Genomic DNA, 22,591 nt, shown 5'->3' on the forward strand with positions numbered 1-22,591 from the left:
TCCTTCCAGAAAGTCTTCCATGACTGCTCCAGTAATAGTGAGCTCTACGTCCACAGAAGCTCAAATGGCCCTGTTATCTCTAGACTAGAAGTTCTCCACTGCCTGCATTAGAATCACCTAGAGGGTGTCTGAAACATAGACTGTTCAGCCTCCAGAAGCTGATGCTGCCTGTTGCAAGACCACCTTGTAAGAAACACTGCTCTGGGCCACTTACTTAGAATTTCTTGGTTTTCTTATATCTTTGGTCAACTCTGTGCTAACCAATAGAAATTTCCTTGAGTCTGGGAAAGTTTCTTGTACTTCTTTGTACCCCCACAGAACTTTTCAACAGTAGTTGCTTGACAAAGCGTGCCTGATCAATTACTGAGCACCAATAGAACAAGGCCATTCACAATGGTGCTTTCATTCTCAAGTTGTCGGCAAAAGGGAGCTAGTTCCTAGCATGGTCAAATCCACTCTCATCTGCAGCGCCACTTCCTTGCAATTACCTAGATAAACTATTCAAACACCTTTCTTCAGAAACGCATTCCTAGCCTCTTTAATAAAGTCACGTAGCTTTATCCTCAATATAATCAAAACCCTAATGTATGTGAAAATCTTCAAAATCATAACAAGCAACAAATATTCAATATCATGATCATCAGCCTTAATGATGGAAAAGCTACAGACTCACATCCAAGAGCCTTCTCATCAAGAGCTTTTGATAGTTCTGGCTCAACATTCCTTTTAAGGAATGATCAATGGCCAGTTTGCACCTTCGTACCTTCTTTTTCTCATTTATTTATTGTTTGACACCTTCTACTGAGCCTTGAAGAAAGTAGACACTTCCATACATAAATACAGATGACTCTCTGGAAACAGGTAGCCACCCATTTAGCTCTCTGAAAAAGCTGCTCCTCACCATGGAACAAAATTAATCAATCTGCTGAGCCATTCTTCCTGACACAGATTTTCAAGAAAAGTCGATTAAAATGCATCACTTCCGTTTTCCTTTTTACCTGGTCACTTGGATTTTTTGCAGGAGAGTTTATGTTTCTACTCAAAGTCACCTTTTCTCTTGATTCTACAGACTCAAGAGATGATCCCTATCTTTTTTAAAATTCCTCTGGGGCTAATGAGACTCTATAGTCATAGTTGGCTGCCTTGGCTCTTATACTTTAAACATACAGGTGGTCTGGGTGTGGTGGCAATAGTACTAGGCAAGGAAATAGAAGACCCATCTTTCATCTTTTCCTCAATCCAGTTGACAACTAAGTTGGCTAGGTGACCTTGAGAGAATCACTTTATTGCTCAAGGTTTTTATTTCCTTACAGAAGATAATTTTGAATCAGTGACAGATATACATACTCAAGGGGTGGAATGCAGAAATAGTCCAGACAGACTATGGCCATTTCCACACAATTTCCAAGAGTTTATGTTCTTTCAATCCTTAGTAAAGCTATCTCTCTGCTGGTGACCCTAGACACAAGGATTTATCTGAGTCATTCATCATTGTCTCTACTGGCACTTCTTTGATATTACAGATGCTCAATAAATAGTTTTGGATTGATTAATAGATAGAATTAATCTATCAAAATCATTCACTTCTTCCAAAATTGGGGTGATAGCTCTATCTGCCCTTATTTCTGGGCCACAGAACATGGAGTTATGTGTCCTTTGGGGTTTAGAAGGACAAACACAATCTCAGGGGGAAAAGTAGCAGCAGCTTCTCTGCCCCTTATCATCCTGGACTATGCCAGGATCTTCATTGTGATTTGTTGGAACCCTAAATAATACCCCTTCTCTAATCTACCACCCAAACCTGAGTAAACCTGTAGGGAGGGGAATGATTAATCGAAGTGAGGGAGGTGGATGACAAAAATAAAAGACTTCATTAGAATTCCAATCACACAGAGGGTTAGCTACTCATTAATTAAATGATTTCAAAGGGGATCTTGGTATATAATTGCTATAATTTAGGTGGAAACAATGCCACCCTAAATGTAATTAGAGGAGGAGGCCCTGTAAAGATGTTTTCCTCTTTACAGGAAAGCAATTCTGGGTCACCTGACTCTCCCCAGCATAGTAACTTGGTTCTTTTTTCGAACTCCAATTACATCAACTTTTATACACAGTTATAAAACTGAGAGATACTAGAAAAGTCCAAAAGAAAGGACTGCTTGGAGAGTTTGATTAGGAGGATTTCACTATGGACTGACTTTTTTTAAGTATTTTTTAAAAAGATTTATTTATTTATACAAGCACTGGGTATAGTCAGAAGCATGGGAGGGTGAGAGAATTCACCAGAGCAAGAGCGGGGAACAGACCAGGCAGACTGATGAAATACACTGCTGAGGGGAGCAGTGGGTGCGGCAGGAGAGGTCTGTGTGCCATGTGGGACCCTCGCAGGTGGCCGGGGATCGAACCGGCACTGCAGAGGCTGTGGGCAGTTTCGCAGCCCAGCGCTCAACACCTGCACCACCAGGGGACGCCCTGGACTGACTTTTGAGAGAATGTTTGATCAAACTCAACTAGGATGAGACTGTGCTGTCATCAACTTGCCCTGGGACCACATGCTTTCCCTTGTCCCCCCCCGCCAGTGGCTTCAGCACCTGCATCTTGAGCTCTTCTCACCAATCATGCATCCATTTCACCTGCCTGAATAACATCTTCAGAAACAGAACAAAACCAAAGTTGACTATCAGTTCAGACTGAAAGTTCCTCACCAGCACTGACTCAGTCCTCCTCTGCATCCTCTCTCCAAACTTCCAGCCTGACACTTAAGCCTTTCACCACACTCCTTCAAAATACCTCACATTCCCAAACTCCATTTGCATCCCATGTCCTGATAAGAATAATGGTTACACATAAATTGTGCTTATCATGTGTCAGGGATTCTGCTTTTGAGTGTTACACAGTTACTGCCATTGTAAATCATTCACACAATCTCTGGAGAACCACAAGCACAGACGTTTCTGGTGAGGAAACTTGAGGTCATGCTCAAGATCAAGGCTGAGCGTGTTCAACTCATGTTCATGTGAAGCCAAAACTCTGGCTACCCTGTCTCCTGCTAATGACTGAAATCCAAGTACTCACTCTCACCTCCTCATCAGTTTCACTTGTTTACACCACATAGTCACCTTGGCAAAACCCATTCTCCACCTTCTCTAGAAGGTTGTCCAATGACACTGGAACTCTGCTCAGAAGCTAGAGAACACAGCCTATATTCCTAGAAGTCAGTTTCCATTCCAGATCTGAACTTCATATTCCTTGCTAGAATGCTCTTCCTTCTCTTCTTAACATTCTAGCCAAACTGGTCTATTTCCACAAAATCTGGCTCTACCTAGATATTTCCATGTGTGTACATGCACACACATGCTGATCATTTAGCACACTCCTTGGCATTACACACACACAAGTCCTCTCTCCTGACTGCATATCCCACTCCTCATACTCTTCACTAAATCACCCTCTTTCTTCTTCAATACCACCTCAAGCTCCTACTTAAATGGTGCCTCCTCTTAGAAGCATTTCTTAGGTATTCCAATCTAAGTTATCTCTCCTCTACTAAACATTTTGGGCTTCCTATATAAGCAGATGGTGATCTCCCCTAGAAGCAGAGCCCGTTCCTAAGTTTCTTTGGCCCTTTGCTACAGTAAGATCATGTTCACCTTATCTTTGTTTAACTCTCCTCTTGCTCTTCACATCTCTGACTATAGTAACTTACATCTCCTTCTCTGTCCCTACTTGACATTGACAATCCTATTCATTTCTTGAACTGCTGAGGTAAGGGCTTGGGGGTCTTCTTGGCTCTAGCTTGTAATAGGTTTTCTGTACAAAAGGCAGAAATACTATGAAATATAGAAAACTGAAAGCATAGTTTGAAGAAAGAATAAAAGAGAAATCTACAGAGAAGACATATCTAGAGATATCCAATTATGGTCCAGTCTATGTTAAGGTCTAAAGCATTTAGTAAGAGAGAAATTGTATACTTGGACCTTAACTATGGCAATCTTTATTGACTTGGCCTCTAGATGAGAATTATTTGGAACATGAAAAAGAATAAACAGAATTCTAAAGTCTTAGGGATGAAAATTTGGTTTAATCCTTTCACATGCTAGCTGGGGAAACCATGGTGCAGGTAAATTAGTGCTCTGCTCAAAAAATCAAGAGCTAGAATCCCAGTCTAGTTTTCTCCCCTACATTGTCCACTTTTCTGGGAAAACCTTCACAGCTTGCAAGCTCATTCATGGTGTACCAGTATGACAGCTGTGCTGGAGGAATGCAGAGTAGAGAAGTGATTACTTCCAGGGCTGAACTTAACCAAGGAAGGCTTCGGCCATGACCCACTTTCCACAATTTTTGGCTTTTCTCCCAAGCTCTTGGATCTGAAATGTTCTTGAGGTTTTCTAAACTCTAGCCTGTCACTCTGGAACTAAAGATGTGTGTTTCCTCCAAGAGAGAGGATTTTCTTGATGGACTAAGCTTCTGCATCCTTCTGGGTAAATGAGCCTAACCCCTCTATGGACAGTAGCTGATCTCACTGGAACAAGGAAGGTGAGAGATGCCAGACTGATGGTGTCTAAGTTAGGTTTCAAAGGGGACCAGCAATCTGGAAGGCAGGTACAGACCTTAAAATTATGAATGAGGGAAATTTTCCACAGATGCCCAAGTAGAAGTATTCCCTTATCGATCCAGATGCTGCCTCCCATTGACATATAAATGTTTCCCAAATCAAATGCTCTGCAATGACCCAGTCTGGCTACATGCAATTTTCCCTGTTGACACACTGGATTTATTTCTCATTCCTCTAAGTAAACAGTTAAACCTGTTGTGGATTCCGGTGAGTCACACACTATCTTCTTTGCCACCTCCGTCCAGGACTCAGAATTAGCCATTGCTAGGAAACCGCAAATCCCAACTCGATCCTTTTACTCAATCTCGACGCCTTTCACTGGCTGGATGTCATTAATTTGAGAGCAAATTATTAGAAACCTGGAAAACAGTTCTGAAATGTCTGCAGATTTATGATGAAGTCATATCACAAAAGGTCACAGGCAACCCTGCTATAATTAAATCTATCATTAATTTTTAAAATACACAATAACTTACAAATGCAGCATAAATTAACCATATGACCTTGAAGAAATTATTTAGAGCACGGATGTTTCATCAGAAGCCACGAGCTAGCAATTTCCTGAATTTTTATTTTATGAGTGGGATTTGCCTGTTTTTCCATTTTTGCTTTGATTAAGTTCCAGTAGTCTGTTTATTTGAAATGATTTAGTATTAATTTACTGAGAGCATTAGTTATCACTGAATGTGATCTTGAGTACTTGAAATTCTCTTCCTTTAGGTCACAACCTCATAGACAAAGCAAGGGTGACCACAGCGCATATACTTCAATGCGGCCCTTCTCTCTCATTATCTTGGAGATACCTTTTTTTAAAAAAAATGTGTACATGGTGATAAATGATCTTCCTTTTCAATTCAAAAGATGGATTATCATTATACAAAATTTTGGTAACTATAGAAATGTATAGATAAGGAAATAAAAAAAACCCACTAAGGGTAACCACTTTCAATATTCTGTATTGTTGCCTTCTACTCATTGACGGTGTTTTCTTTCTCAGACTAAGAGATAAGTGCTCACTAGAAACTGCCAGGGTTAGAGTCTTTGCAGGTCACTGGTACGCTGAGGTTTATGATGAGATCTTTCTCTCCCTCCCCCCCTCCTTCTCTTTCTTTTTTTTACACACTCATGCACGCACACACACACACAAACACTCACACAGCACTACCACCACCACACAGCACCATTAAAAGCTCGGAATTTCATTACAGACCAGATTCCATGCACAGCAGTATTGAACTAAGCCTCACACAAAGCTGATTTTTCTTTTGCAGGGTGTGGAAGAGACATTTGAACATAAAATTCCCATCAGCAGAGACCTTAACTCTCTTGTTTATACTCTCGCCTAGTTCCCAGAACTCTTAGAACAGTGCCTACCTTTTTATTGGGCACTCAATACATACCCTCAATAAGAAATAATAAATGTTCTAACAACAGCAAAGCGATACATGTGGACTCCCAAGCCCTTTTAAAACTGTTTCTATGCCATCTACTTCTCTCTGAAAGACCTAAGCTCCATGTCTCCTCTTGTCCTCTGCTTCCCTGGAGAAAACTGTGGATTTCAAATCAAAACAGAAAAAGCAGTGTTCTGGAAGGCCAGCCGTCGGCAGTCAGCAGTTGTCAGTCTCAAGAAATTCAGGCCACAGCCGGGTATTGGTGTGCGGCCATGCTGCCTGATTGTTTTCCCATTAGGGTGTAGATGGGATTAGTAGTAAAGGAGGTCAGCAGCTACAGGGGAATTGCAGTAAGTGAAAGTGAGACATGAACTAGACCTTAATAGAGATAGGCAGGGGATCAACAGCAAGGAATCCTGCAAGCCAGGGGCTGCTGTTAGTTACATGGTACAAGGGTCTGTGAGGTGGTGGCAAGAGTAGGGATTAAAAGGCTTGAAAATAAGTAGCAGGAGAAGGGGGCAGGAGGGGGAAAGACTAAAAGGTATTGGACCTGAAGAGGCAAAGGAAAGAGAGCTGATCTTAAAAATAAATTTAAAGAATTCATTCTGCAGTCAAATTCGATTCTTTGCTCAAAATGTAGTAAGCTCTTTCTATGGGTTTGGAAGTTTAAAGTCCACAACACTGGCTTAGAAATTGTGGTGTGTGAACTTGTGAAAGATGAGTCAGGAGCTAAGTGATGAAGGAGAACCTAAGAGATGGAAATTAGAGGCAGGAGATGGACACTCAAGACGAGATTTGAGAGAGGAGGCAATGCAAGGAAATTAAAAGAGCTGTAAGAAAGGAGGTCACGGAGGGAACCGTTTTCTTTCTCAGTTTAACATTATATTTCTCAGTCTCCTACTTGTGTCAAGTCCCAAACCAAGAGATGAAATCGGCCTCAACCCTTTAATAGTTTGCAGCTTAATCCAATAGTGTTACTCAGTGACCATCCACCTGCTGAGCATGAGTGACACACACCTGCATGTTCCAGGCCACGGGAGACGACAACTAACACAGCAACCAGCCTCCTGAATCCTGCACACTAGAACAGACCTCACACTCTAAGTGGCACATGACCAATATGGAAAACAATAGGAAAAAGGCAAAAAAATGAAAGTGGCAAAGCCAATTCACAGTGATGTGGCAGCCCCACTTGCCCTATATTCACAGAACTTGTAAGTATGTGCCTGAGACAGGCATGACGAGAGGACAATACTGTCTGTGATAGGGCAAAACTAGGAACAGCTTAAATGTCCACTGATAGAAGAGGAGAGCAAAAAAGTATACATCCTCATAACAGGACACAACGTCCTATAGAATTAAGTGTCTGGAGCAGATGGCTTTGTCCCGAGAGAGATAATATTGAGTGATTGATGGGTGTAGGCGAGTGACAGCATTCAGGTAAATTATATACCTTAAAACACACAAGCAATACTACATACATTACTATGGACAGTTAAATATGTACTAAAAATATCAGCACACGTACTAGAAGGTTGTACAGCAAATACAGGACAGCCGGTGACCTGCAGCAGGAGTAAGGGAAAATCACCTGCAAATGAGCTATAAGAAAAGGATCGACTGTCCCTGGCTTTCCCTGCATATTAAAAAAAAAAAATTTGAAGCCAAGGTAATAGCATGTTAACATTGATTACTTCCAGGCGCTTGTAACTTTATTCTTTGCTTTTGACTGTATTTTTAAAAGTTTTCAAAAAGAACTGCAAGAAAACAATATAGGCATTTGGATGTAGCATCTGTATTGGGAATCACAAATTCAAAATCTTACAGGAGTCAGGAGGGCAATTTCCATGGACTATTACTGTTCTGGAACAGCCCAAGCAGGCAGTGAACATCAGACGAGAGGAGGGACAAAACACAGCCAGCCCAGCCTGAAGCAGGCAGCTGCCAGGCAGCTCAAGGAGCTTGATGACCATGGGCATTTAGGCTGCTACATGTTTCTGACTTTGCAAACTTTTAGATTCATTGAAAATGTGCAGACCAAACCAAATACATCTGGGAACCAAATCCTGCAACTTAAGATAGGAATTCAGTAAAAGAGAATGAGTAAGATTTGGGAGAATACTGGAGGACTTCCTGGAAGAGGTGACACTGCTCTGTGCTTTGGAGAAGAAATGAGGAAACTTCTAAGTCATTTCAAATTATTTGTCTATTTGATACTTCATACACAGGCACAAGTGGGGAAGTAGTTTACAGGTAGGGATAGTTTGTAGAAACTATACCCAAAATTCCAGTGATATTTGTAACATGGCCACAATGGATGAACCTCCATGTGTAATGTTTGGGGTCAGTAAATTATAGCTCTTGAAACAAATCTGGACTGCTACCTGTTTTGCAAGCTAAGGATGTGTTTGTTTGTTTGGTATTTTGCTTTGTCTTGTTTTGCATTTTAAATGGTTGGGGGTAGAATCAAGCAAATGAAGAATAGCCTTTGGTGACATGTGAAAACTGTGAGAAATTCAAATTTCAGTGCCCAATAGTAAACTTTTATGGGAACACAGTGATGCCCACTCATTATATATCATCTATGACCACATGTCAAGTAATTATAGCACCCTATAGCCTACAAAGTCCAATGCTTGCTGACTCTGGCCCCAGATGACCAAAGTTCTTCCCTGCAGCCAGATCACTTTTGATCAATAGACTATGGAGACTACAAACATCTCTAAGGTGTAATGGTGGAGGTTATTTTACTTAATTCTTGCATCCACATGAGGAATCTGGAGCTCAGAGGGAGGTTAGTAAGCTCTCTAAGGTCAGGAATGGTCAGTGGCAGGCTGAGCACTATCCCTGGAGAGTGGATCTCCAAGACCCAAGATCTCGACCAGCACACCACCTCACATAGCAATCCTCTGGGTAAAACAAGTCTTTTCCTTCCAGACTGTTCCCAGCTACCAGTGCATCCCAATGTCATCCAAAAGTCTCTGTGCACAAATGAGAGTGGGCTTCTGAGTTGATGGCAAGTCTGGTGACAACTACAGGGTTGTAAATCAAGCAGCCAGTCTGAGAAGCAATGACTTGGGAGTTCCACTGGATTTGCCAATTACTCAAGTGACTTACTTTGAGTAAAGTAAAATCAGACTCTTCCAGCAAACAACAGAAAATTGAAAAACAGATCAATGGAAGCAGCACTGGTTCATTTCCAATGACTTTATCGGATGTAGTTACTAGAGGCTAAACAATGCATTTAAGCCCAGGCTGGGGCTCTGGGTTGTGCTAAGGCTGTGTTTAAGAGCCACTGGCTAAGCAGATGGTCACAGTTTCTTAAGTGAAAAGAAGGTCTATGCTTTTTTTTTTTTTTTTTTAAACCTCTGCAGCTTTGGAGTTTGCATAATTTTCTGGGCAAAATGTTATCTCTCTTCCTTTACTTTGGCTATTAGTTCTGCTGGTGGAACAATGAATCACAGATTTATGCCAATTAAAATTGGATTTATACAGGGAGTCAGAGAGGCAATTGGCCCTAGACAATTTGCTGAAAGCTTCTCTAGCCTTTCCCACCTCTCACTCTCCCTGCTACCAGGCTGCAGGTTTGCTCACGCTGTCCCCCACCTGGAATGCCCTCTGCCTTCCTCTCTGCAAAGTCACGAAGCCTTTTGAGGCTAGTCCAACTTCAGTCACTGCTCAATATGGTATCTCATACATGGTCATTTAGCTCTTTTGTAGTTCTTTCACGTGTGTGTTCACATATTTTCAGCAAATGGTATTTGAATGGGTCTGTGGGACTTGGGAGTCTTAGTGACCCTCATCAACATTCAGTGAACAACTAATTCCTCCACCACTCTTTCCCAAACACCCAGTCCTTTGCAGAACAAGCCTGGGAAAATTCTGGTACCTTTTCTCTAATGTCACCTCTGAGCCTGAGTTTGAAATTCACATTCCTTGTACTCATTTTGCCTCTATGGAAAGTATAAGCTGAGCACTTTGTCCCTCTGAGTATCAATGTCCTTATCTGCCCAATGATGATAATCTTTATCTACCTGGAGGGGTGGCTAGGACATTGCTGTGAAATCAAATTGGGAAGGGGTTCCTGACACAAAGGGAGGGGTTGAACAGATACAAGCACACTGCTGCTCACTCCTGGAACTATTCATTTTCTTCCAGGGAAGTTGTGCCTTTACCTTAAGGGATTTTTTTTTCTCTTTTGGTGGAGTGAGGATGCGAGGTTCTCCCTCACTCCTGTAAAAGATCAGCTAAATCACAGCCAAGTGATTCAAACATTTCATATCAAGAAAGAATTTCAAACACAGCTTTGAGGATACAGGAAAGTAGTGTTTTCCCATCTGATTCCACATCTGAGCCAAATAAGAAAGAGCTCTCCTTAAAGTGCTAATTTAGGGGCAAACCTTTCAAGAAAGAGTGGACCAAAGCCCCAGATGCTCTAACAGCCACAGGCATCTCATCAGCTAAAGAGTCACTGCCCGAGACAGCAATAGGCCCCCGGGATTGTCACTCATCCAGCCCTGTACTCAGCTTTAAGTAATAAGAACGGTCACATTTCACTGTGAATTAGGCTAGAGTAGATGGTTCCTGTCAAGGTTACCAGGGAGATGTTGAAATAATGACATTTGAAAAGACTAGTAGAAAAAAGAACAATAAAAGTAAGCAAATCCCATGCCTGCAAGCTGGGGCCTGTCTCTCCCACACAAGTTCCCCTGCAGAGCTACAGTGTTAAAGGACCTCAAGCTCAGGCCTCCAGGGCAAGAGGAAGCTGGGCAGGTCCCAGGCAAGGTGGAGGGAATCAGAAGCCATTCCCAGAGGGGACCTCATTCTCTAGCTTCCCTTTACATGCCATTCCACCTCCCCATTTCATAATCCCCCATGCACACTTTTGTGCATACATCTGCCTCACATGCACCCCTCTGCACAGACAGACTACACTGACTCCTACCCTACCCCAGCTACGATGACTTGCAAGCACTGGATTCCAATCTTTGCACTTCAGACTCTCTAGGGACCTGTAATCAACTTCCTAAAATGCTGCAGTCATCAGCCAGAAAAGCATAACTGTGGTTAACATTATTGGGGAGCACAGGACTCATTTATTCAATCATTCCTTCAAAACACACATACTGTTAAATCCTCACTGCTAGCAGACAAATGATAAACATGCACACTCAAAGAACAAGAGACACAGAGATCCTCCTTCACAGGGACTTAAAGTTGTGTGTATGTTTGTGTTCATACATATATACATGTGTCTGTCTGTCTGTCTACAGCGTAGATGAAGATGTAGGGAAGATACCAAACAAACAGTTAACACCTTCATTAACATTTATTGTTGAAAGTGTTGGGAAGGGAAAAACATACTGGGCTAGGACAACATAAAGCACAGGGACCCAAGGACTCAAGGAAGTGATATTTAAGCTGAGACTTAGAAGATACTTTGTTGGTTTAAGAGAAGGGAGCAAGAAGTTTCCAGGGAGATGAATACATAAAGCTTCTGGATCAGGAAGATTCCTGTGGATCAGAGAAGGGAGGTAACAGTACTGGGATCAGAAATGAGGTCTAAGATGGGTCATCAGTGTAGACACTTGAAGGTCAGGCAATGAGTCTGGACATTATCGTAAAAGGAATGAAAAGCTCTGCATGGGTTTGACCAGAGGTGACATTATCAGATTTTCAATTTCAAGGTGACTCCAGATACACATTGAATTCCTAAACATGTCCTGAGACCCTTCATAGTCACAGAACTAACATCCCCTAGTCACCCTCTTTCACGGTTCTTGCCTTTATTTGCCTTGAACTCAGTCTTTCTTTTAACATACGGTTGCTGATTCCCTACTATGTGTCATCCTCCCTTTCAGGCACTAAATTTACAGGAGTCAACAAAACTATTAGAAATGTCTGCCTTCGTCAAACTTATATTCTGTTATCTATTAGTTTTCCACTGGTGAAATGCTATTGAAACTTACAGACCAACTCAATTGTCATCTTCTGTATGTGTGAAGTCTTTACTTCCCTCTGCTCATATCCTGCTTATAGAATTAGGGTTCTTGATGATTAGAGTACCACCATTCCCCTAATACACTGACTGGAGAGTTCCTTAGAAGTAGAATGAATTGGGGCCTCTCTGGTGGCTCAATGGGTTAAGGCACAGCACTGAAAGCTATCCGCAGCCACTTCAGCATGAGTCCGTTCCCCAGCCAGGGAGCTACCCACATAGCACAGCAAACCTCTCCTGCCTCGCCCACTGCTCCCCTCAGCAGTGTATTTCAGTAGATCTGCCTGTTCTACTCCCCACTCTGTCTCTGGCGAATCCTCTCACCCACTGCATCTCAGGCCTGCACCTCAGCTCTTATATGCATAAATAAATAAATATTTAGGAAAAAAAGAAGCAGAATGAATTGTACTAACTTATTTAACATCACTACAGTCTAAAACATATTAGAGGTTCATTAAATATTTTTGAATGAATGAACTGTGTATTAGTCAGGGTCCTCCAGAGAAATAGAACAAATATTACTGACATATATGTGTGTATATGTATGTATGTCAGTAATATTGGTATATAAATTACATTTTATAGACACATATAACAAAATATAACAAAACCAGAAATTTAACCTTTACTACAAGGAATTGGTTCCCACAATTATGGAAGCTGACAAATCCCAAGATGTGTAGTGTGAGTTAGCAAGCTAAAGACCCAAGAGAGTTGACTGTGTAGTTCCAGTCTGCTGAGAGTTTCAAGAACTCAGGTGGAGTGGATGTTTCAGTTAGATTTCAAAGGTAAAATAAAATCTATGTCCCAGCTCCAGGGCAGCCATGCTGGAATTCTCTCTTGTGCAGGTCTTCAACTGATTAGGTAAGTCCCACCCACATTAGGGAGGGCAATCTGCCATGCTTGGTCTACTGATAATAAATGATAATTTTATCCAAAAACAACCGCACAAAAAATAGGCCCTTGTGGTCCAGTCAAGTTGACATAAAATTAACTATCCTAAACTGTGTTTAAACACTACAAATGAATTGACACGATAAGGCTCCCTGCCTACAGGGTTAGCAGTGAGGGACACTGAATTCAAACGGCCCACTCCATTAACATGTTTTTGATTAAATGGCAAGGTTAAGTGTTCTTGTACTCAAATGGACTCCCTATCCTCATGGTTCCTAAGGAAAATACACAAATGACTGAACTCCTTCTTCCATCCTGGCCATTGCCATTCCATGAAGTAAAAGCACTTTTCAATCCATGTGGGCCACTTGGTCTTGAAGGCATTTTCAAATCTAAAGCAGAGACAGAAGTCACCTCTTGGCAATCCTTCCAGGGCTCATCCTTCTGGCTATCTGAAGAGTCCTGACAAAACTTGCATCATCTTCATACATACAGAAGCTCTGAGTATAATAAAGTTAGATACAGAGCCTCCATTGCTTATTTTTGGTCAGATGACTGCTTCTAAAACTCATTTTAATTTCATGAAAGGACAAATACCTCTCTATCTGAAATCCCACATGAGAAAATTATGCACAATTCTTGTTCCTTTTTGAATTACTAGCATTTAAGGATCTCGATAAGCACGTACAGAGAGGCAGACACTCCGTGATGCTCTGTGGAGTATTACTGGGGAGGAAAGAAAATAGGAATACTATCTCATCTGTTCAGTAAATGGTTTGGCCCTGAGGTCAGTCTCCCTCCTATCCATGTGACCAGCTAAGCCCCATCAAAATCTGAAAAAAAGATGATTACTATTTAAGATTAGATGAACACAGAATTTAAACAGTGGCCTTAAACTCGCCAAGGAAAACCAGGTCACGCAGATATTGGTGACCATGTGGTCTTATTCAGAGCCCAAGACAAGCATGCACTGAGTTCAAATAGGCCCCATATGAGACAATACAGAAGGTCACATTGAAAGGAGAGGAGAAAACCAAATAAGAGGGGTGTGCATAGCCCTCTCAAAAGTATGTGCCTTTACCTTATAGAAAGGGGACTTTAGTACTTAAATTCTTGGATAGCCACCCCAGAGGAGTTCCAAAAATGCAGAAGTGCTTCACTATTCCTCTAGTAATCAAGTCAAGGCTAGAAATAATTTTGAAAAGTCAACCCATGGCCAGAGAACCTCATGAAAAAAGATGCCAATATTACTCATGTTACATCCATTTCCTGGAATTTTTGAGAAAAAATTTGAGCCTCTTCAAATTCAAGTCTTCTGGGCAACATGACAAGGTCACATGCACATCTCATTTATTTAATGTTTCAACATGTAAACTCCATGAGATCAGGAACTGCTCTATTATTTTTTCATCTAGAAAAGTATCTGGCACATAGTAGGTCCCACTGAAAAAAATTTTGTTTGTTTGTAAACAGTATACAACTTTGCAAAGGTCTTTCTAGGACACTATATCTTGGGATTTCTCTCACTGTTTCTCTGTCTCTCTGTTCTTTCTCTCTGTAGATGTGTACAGTGTATATATGTGTCTGTACACACATCTGTATTCTATAGTCACTATGTTGGTACACATATACATATTTACCAAGTCATTTGTATTCTAGAGATAAAATTTATAATACGTAACTTTACATTTTATATGTAATTATTATATTTGCATTATATGTACTTACATAGAACTTATATGTCAATATATTGTATGTAAATGTATATTCATATATTTTATATTTATAATTGAACGCATAAGAAGTTGTACTTATGCTACTTATTGTTGCTGTATATTCACCAAATGATGAAGCTTTAGACTCTAATCATTAGTAACATAGCATATTTTAAATATTGCCCATGGTTCGTATACTTAAATTTGCATACCATATTGTTAGCTCTCAACAATGTGATTTGCCAGCTTAACAATGCAATATCTTTTTTTTTCCCCCCCACAGGAACTTTAATTAGAAATTTAGATGGTGAGACAATTCAGATTTGGATGTATTTTAGGAAAATGGGAAGAAATTACTGGACAAAAATCAAATTACAGCCTTATGTCCTGAGAAACAAATTCTACAGGAAATCCTTAAATACACTTCACAGCAGAAGTGACCAGAGAAGGCCTATTGTGACATAAGTCTGCGTGTAAAGATGCCCATTACTCTATCACCTGCCCCTTGGGAGGCTCACAGCCACTCCTCAGAGCACAAGACTTCATGTCTTTCAATTTACAACCACAGAGCTCTGGGATCCAACCCAGTGCCTAGCACATAGCAGATGCTCAGAAAGAATGTTCCGTCTTTACACGACACAGTTTGCCATCTTACCACCCATGGAGAAGATTTCACTAGCAATTTTGAAAAAGCAGAGAGAATTAAAGAAGAGAATCCAACTCATTCTAGTTGCATTCATCTCATGATTTTCAAGATTCTCATGGAGCAGCTATGTTGGCTGCTGTGTTCCCTCTGTCCCTGCCCCTTGACCCTGACCCTCACTGGACTGTCTTAGAAGAGAGAACACACATCAAAAGCTTTGTTTCCTTGGGTTTTGGATAAACAGAAATGTCTCATGATATTTGAAATTCCATTTGTCATTCCATTTTAATTAGAGAACTTGCTTCTCTAACTCTGTCAATAGTCTTTGAATAGGTGGATGCAGGTATAAATATTTCTGTTTAACAAATGAGTTAATTTGGTTCAGGGATTAGAAAGCTTTGGTGGAGGATATTTTGGGGAAATCTGTGACCTCAGTGGAAGTGGACCTCTGGGCCCCTGTCACCAACAGCAGCAGAAGTACTCACGTCATGATCTGCGTCCCCACGCCAGCCTCCACCAGAGCACCGTCGACAAAGAGCGGAGCTGTAGTGAAGGCGTATTTGTCCCAGCTGTGGCCCTCGTCAAAGCTCACCCTGGTTGGAAACAAGTATATGGAAGAAACAGCTGAATATAAAATCACAATCTTTTGCAACCACTTTTCAGGTTATTAAATTCTCCTCTGTATCTCTCTCTCTGGCAGTTTGGATTATCAATAGGCATTAATCTTCAACATCTCCCCATATTATTTTAAGATTTGATCAAAACTGTATTTCCTGGCCCAGGCAAAGACAGCACCAGTACTGCAGAAATATCTCAACATATTAGAAATGAAAAAACAACCCAAGCAGGAGGGCTTAGTGTATGGAGTGTCACGTTTCAAGTACTCCGAATGGAACCTGAGCTTCAATTTACAGCACAATCAATTCAGCTCTTGGAGTTTCTGACACAGATAAATTGAGTAGTGCAGGGTGTACCCTATGGGAAGGGAGGTGTGTGTCTTTCTGATCAAACTTTAAAAAAAAGCAATTTCCTATTTGTTCAGAATGGATGTCAGGATCATTTTCCCCTCCCCGATGCCACTTTAAGGGCTTTTAGAGTATTGAGTGTCTATGAAGTTCTGGGTAATATTGTGGCATCTTTAGTTCAAAGGTAAGAGGAAGGTCCAGTTCTTTGTGGACACAGCACCTGAAGCTCCAACAGGAGTTACAAAGGCAGGAAGCTGGAACAGTTCTGAACACTTGCCTCCTTCCTTCTGGATATTATCAAGTTACTGGCTGCTCCTTGATTTTAACAGGGGCCATGACCCAAAGCCATTTCCTCTAGGAAGCATCTCCTGACATTCCTTCCCCGAGGCCGCTTTATTTGCTTCGATCGCTGTGACTTTTCCTGGCCAAATTAATTCTGTTTTAAGTTCTATTTTTTGTCATTGAGGTAACATTGGTTGACAACACTGCACATGACGTAGGGGAACAGCATCACACCTCCTCAGATGCATGTCACCATACCCTCACCGCACCCACCACCAAAGCACCTATAGTCCCTTACCATAGTCAGTCAGGCCCCCTCTGTTCCTATCCCCTACTGCTCCACTCTACTTGCCTATGTGCTGTAATCATATTTCTAGGGCTTGTTTTAGTTTCATTTTGTCAGTTTCTTTGTTTTGTTCTCTCCATTTCCACAAGTGAAATTACCTGGTAAGGACTTTCTGCTCCTGTCTTATTGCACTTAGCATCGTCCTCTCCAGTGCCACTCAGGATGTCATGGTTCTTTGCTGATTCTACAACTCAGGATTCTCTAAATTCAACCGTAAGAGCTCTATGCCTGCAACATACAGGCTTCCCCTACCACAGTGCTGAGTGATGATTCCTTAACATGCCTTGGATCCATAAATTCAGGATTATAGTCTTGGGAGTTCAGAGGCCATGTATGTCTGCTCATTGAATGACCTCTTAACATCCCCCATGCATCTTTATTATAATGCTTCTTACTTGATATTACATATATATTCAAAAAGACAGTTGACTTTCCTACTGAACGCTGAGCTTTTCCAGGTCAAAGATCATGCCATTCATTTATGCATTCCCAGGACTTAGCAGAAAAATTGACACTTAGTTGGTACTATATAAACCTTACATGAATAAATGAATGGGGAAAAAAAGGGATGATTAAGGGTACTCTTAAATCCAGCCATTCTTCTAACAAGAACTTATGCTGGCCTCCATGTGCTGGGTGTGTGAGTCTTCCAATTACTAGTTAACTGACTTAGTCCATTTTCTACCTACTTACTTCTTTATCTCTCTCAACCTCTCAGTTTCTTTCTCTCTGTCTCAGCCTCTCTCAACTAATACATTGATTAAAAAGAATAAGATTGTCAACCTCTTTACCCAGGTGGATCAACTAGTCTCAGATATTTTTTGTATTAATGATAAGGCTAGGTCTATATTCATAAACAAAAAGTAGATCATAAAAGTTACCATGAGTTCCTAAATTCTAATATGTTGACATTTTCTTAAACAACTTTATTGAGAAAGATTTGACATACAAAAATTGTACAAATTTACAGTGTACAACAGGACGTTTGATATATGTAGACATACTGTGGAAACACAAGACAAACAAGCTGGGTTTTGGTTCAGGGGAATGGAGAGGGTGGCAGAAAAAATGAGTTGTTGGTCAAAGGGTTTATTGTCTCAGTTATGCAAGACTGATTAGTTCTGGAAATTTAATGCACATCACGATGATCACAGCAATACTGACTTGACTTTCAAGGTCTTGGTCATTTCTGCCTTTTTTGAACTAGGCTAAAAGCTAAATAATCATCTAAGCTGTTCCAGAGAAATTTAAGCATATATGAACTATTTTTCTTAGAAATGAGTTTGCCATTTCAGAAGAGAAAATAAAAGCAAGCTAGGAAATTGATTTTACCTTTGTTTTTCCATGTACCCCCTTGGTTCCTAAACTAATAATACCTGTTTCAGAGTGTACCATTACCACTAACTAGCTCCCTTCTGGTAAGTCCATGAGGTAAGAAAGTATTTGTTAAGTGTTTTGTTTTGGTGACTTTGGATAAATTATCTATTGTCTTAATAGGAAGAAGACAAAATGAATTTAAGGCCTCTGCCCTTGTCTCATTCTTAGAAATCCCTTCCCAATAAAGGTCAGGTATTAACACTAGCAGAGAAAATCACAGTGTCTACACCTGGGAGCACTCTAGGGAAGGAGCAGTCTTCATACCACAGTCACTGATAACAGGGAAGAGGGCACTCATTGGCATACAATGTAGATAAGACACCACAGAGTAGACCAGGAGGGCCATCACAGCCTCCCAGGGCCAAGGTACAAGCTCCAGGGAAAAGCTAAGCCCATGATGGAAAGAGAAACTGTGGAAGAAAAACTTGCTTTGGGAAAAAAGACTTGCATGAGGAAGAAGCAGAAGCATGGGTTAGGCAGAAGCATGGAGTCAACAGAAAAAATGAAAGGTGCTAAAATCCAGGTGGGGAAAATAGCAGCTAGAATAACCAAAGTCCAAGGATGACATAAGACCAGCCAAAGGAAGGGGCAGGTGTCTGGCATCAGGGTGGGGAGTGAATCCTGTGACCTTAGTGTATGGTTGTCTATCTCTATAAAGTCCAAGACTGTGCCATTCAGGTGACATCCTGAGACCAGTAATGCATAACACTTGAATATCTCAGACTAACGAAATGATTAAAAATAAAACAAAACAAATCTCCCTAAAGGATACTCAAAAAAGGACATTAGTAAATTTAGCCGGCCTCTGGAGGACCTGACATTTGTGAGAGCTTTTTCTGATGATAAGGAGTTTTTAAATGATCAGAAGTAACAATATTGACTGCTCTCCCCATGGGATCCACCTTCTCCTCAATTCAATAGCTCATTAATGGCCAAGATGAATGGGGAATTCCTTATTGGACCCACTGGAACAAGTGAAATTGGTAGGATTGCCAATACTCAGGGAGACAGGAGGAAAGCTTGAACTGACCTCCAAATAGTGGCAAAACGGGACTACAAAGCTAAACTAAAAAAAAAAAAAATGCAGCCTCAAAATATTGATGCCCATGATGTGCCTGGTTTAGCAGTGGCCTCTGTTCTAAGGATATAGGGTTAACAAGAAAGTGAAGTCCCTTGATCCAGTCGAATGTACAGTCTGGTTTGAGGAGACCATGAATACCAAAATACGAGTTGGAAACAAATGTCATGAGAACAGTTAAAATAGAGCAACTGAATAGCTACTTTGCGTTGAAAATTTAAGTAAGTCCTCTCTTAGGAGGTGATGTTTAAACTGAGATCTGAATGATAACAATTATGCAAAATTGAGATGAGATCACTACACTGGGAAGATTCAGTGTGAAAGTAAGATTTAATACGGGAAGAATGAAAAGATGGTCAGTGTTAGAAGAGTAATAGGAAGGGAAAATAATGGAAGGAAACGGAGTCACAAAATCAGGTGGGAACCAGACTATGAACAATCTCGTTTCCAGTTGAAATGGGAGAGATATGATTTGATTTAATTTTAAGGGATAATTTTTATTTGTCTGTGGTAAATGGATTGCTGAGGCTGAAAGAGGATGCAAGGAGATGAACTGGGGAGAAACTTGACAACTGAAGGAGACCAAGAAAAAGAAGGGGCTTGGACAAGGATATAGTAGGGGAGACAGAAAGAGATGGAAAGATTTAGAATATTTTTATAGGTGAACCCAATGGGATTTGGTGATGGTATGTTTATAGGTTATTTAAGCAAAAGCAAAATCACGTACAACATGGGTTTTGGGGAATACATAATTGATTAAGTAAAGGAAAGAACAGGAGGAAGAGAGGTTTTTTTGTTTGGTTTGGTGAACGAGAAGGTTTACATAATTTTTGATTTTCATGTTGTGATACTCTCAAGGAGACCATGGATCAGATTTCTGGGGAGTGATCAAAGTTGGGGATGCATATTTGCACATGAACTATATGGTGGGACCAACTTAAAGCACAAGCTTAATTTAAAAGAATAAAAAAGTCCTATATCAGGAGAAAAGAGTAAGAACGGATGACTCAAATTGAAAACAAACCCGGGGCTGTTGTCAATCACAAGGTAAACATTTTGTAAAAATGTTTCCATTGTGAGACATGACCAAGCTACTACAAATCTAGTTTACATTCAAAGACAGATAACATGCAGTCATCGGATAATTTATTTCTCTATCAGATACTAAATACTATGTTCATTTTTAATTACTGTCAAAAACCTGACAATCAATGTGATTAAAGGAATAAATAGGTTGTCCTAGAAACAGGTTATATGAATTGAAGATAGCTTAGGGAAAAGAATAGAGTTGAATGAATTACCATTTCCTTTTAATTTTTTTTTAGTAAGAAAGTTTCCAAATAGCTAAACAAATAAACAAATGCAACACAGTTGGTTGACTACTGATATATTTTCGAATGAAATCAGAGATAATGTACTTGGAAGCATGAAAATATCAATTAAAAATACAGAGAAGATAAAAGAGAAAAGATTTCCATTCTTAAAATTTTTCTAAAGATCATAGTCAAATATTTGTGCAAAGTATATAAGCTTCCCAGTATTTTGTCTTGTCCATTGGTATATCCTAGTCCTTATACTAATGCTGGAAAAACAATATACGGCCAATGAATATATGATAGATGAGGGAACAAAGGCATACATTCTGTCATGAGTTGCATATCTGATCATTTCCCAAGACTTAGAAAGACTAAACAAACAAACAAGAAAACAAGAACCCCTTGAGGTTCCTTCCAGCTGTTGGAGTCTAAACCCCCTACTATTCTGAAGCACACTTATTCAGCATAGTCCTAGGCAGTAGAATGGGGACCAATGAACAGAAATTACAAGTAGATTCATTATTGTTCAGCATTAAGACAATCTTTCTAACCACGAGAGCCATTATACAGGATGGGAGCGCTGTCTGGCATGTTTGCAAAATGGTGGCACTGGGACATTCTGGTTGCTACACTTGACTGGTTGCTACACTTGACGTGGAGCCAGACTTCAAGTCTTCAAAGACCCTTACGCTGGGGCCTATTACTTTTTACTATAGAATTGAGATGGGATGCACTCTCAGAAACAGAGACTTCTAGGAACCACCAGAATTCTCCCTAGCACAGAAACACTGAGTTATAATGGTCTTGATAATCCATCTTCCTCCCTTTGGTGAGGTGCAGTGCTCCACTTAATTGTAATGCAACACATGTGGTGGTGTTTGGCCACCAGAAGCTCTTCAGAATAGCACACACATTTTTGCTTCTCAGAGGCATATATTGGTTGGAATGATTATTTTCACGTGAATATTTCTCTTAACGTCATGCAGGTGTTCACAACCATTTATAGATGAACAAAGGAACAAAAGGACCAGGTGATGTTTTGTTTACTGTTTCCAAGAACATTCGATCAAAAGGGGATACTGACAGCTTGTTGGGTCTAGGCAAACAGTAGGACCCCATTCTACCTGCTGCTCAGTCTGTCCACTGTGAGTTTTCATTAAAGTGCTGCATTCTGTGGGCCTCCACTGTTCATTTCACTCTAAGGTGAAAGGTAATACTCGACAGCAGTGGCAAGCTTACCTGAAACAGCACCTAGGTTCTAATAGCTGCGCATCCAAATGTACACGGTCACGGAGAGCTGACTTCATTTGTATGCTGTTTTGTCTTGATGCATAGCTAGCTACCCATCATTTCAATTTATAGGAAACAGCATGCCTTTTAGCCTAGCTAAAGTTTCTCTAGCTTTGCAATTATGACTTCTATTTTCCGTGAAAGGCATTATAGCTATTATTTAAATTGGAGAGATACTATGCCTTTGTGTGAGTGGGTGGGCTGGTGTCTTTTTCTTATAAAAATACATATACATCTGTATGCAAAATAATGTCAGTCTGAGATCCAGAACAGAAAATAACAATGAACTGATTAGTTAACCTTTATTCCACTTAAAATGAGCTCTTTCTTTACTTCAAAGGTTGTGACTTAATTAGAAGCTATCTGTGATGAAACAACTGCACTTAAGTTTGCCATTCATGAGCAGGAGAAAAAGTCAGTTAAGAGTCATGTAAGGAAATATTGATGATAATGATATGGTCAAGCCCTTACAAAATACCCACTTAGCCTTTGCAAAAAAAAAAAAAAATGCAAAGGAGAATTCCTGAATGAGTTATTTGCTGTTGCTGTTCATAACACACATGCTCAAAAGCTGGCATTTAACCACTGCAGGGAGTAGTTCAGAGAACAGCATTCACAGATAGGCAAACAGAAATCATAGATGGTGTTCAAGTTCAGGGAGACGGCTGTAGCCTTTATGAC

The 22,591-nt window shown here is 40.4% G+C and overlaps 1 protein-coding gene across 1 annotated transcript in view; it reads right to left on the bottom strand.

Moving 5' to 3' along the window:
- Positions 1-22,591, bottom strand: part of SORCS3 (sortilin related VPS10 domain containing receptor 3) — a gene marked incomplete at both ends in the record, with an annotated part of 526,499 nt that overhangs the window by 50,138 nt on the left and 453,770 nt on the right. Inside the window, one exon of the mRNA XM_084245318.1 lies at positions 15,742-15,849. Coding sequence (XP_084101444.1) covers positions 15,742-15,849 — 108 coding nt within the window. The remainder of the gene's footprint in view (positions 1-15,741; positions 15,850-22,591) is intronic.

This window comes from Talpa europaea (assembly GCF_964194135.1).
Source record: "Talpa europaea genome assembly, chromosome: 10".
NCBI classification, from domain to species: Eukaryota; Metazoa; Chordata; class Mammalia; order Eulipotyphla; family Talpidae; genus Talpa; species Talpa europaea.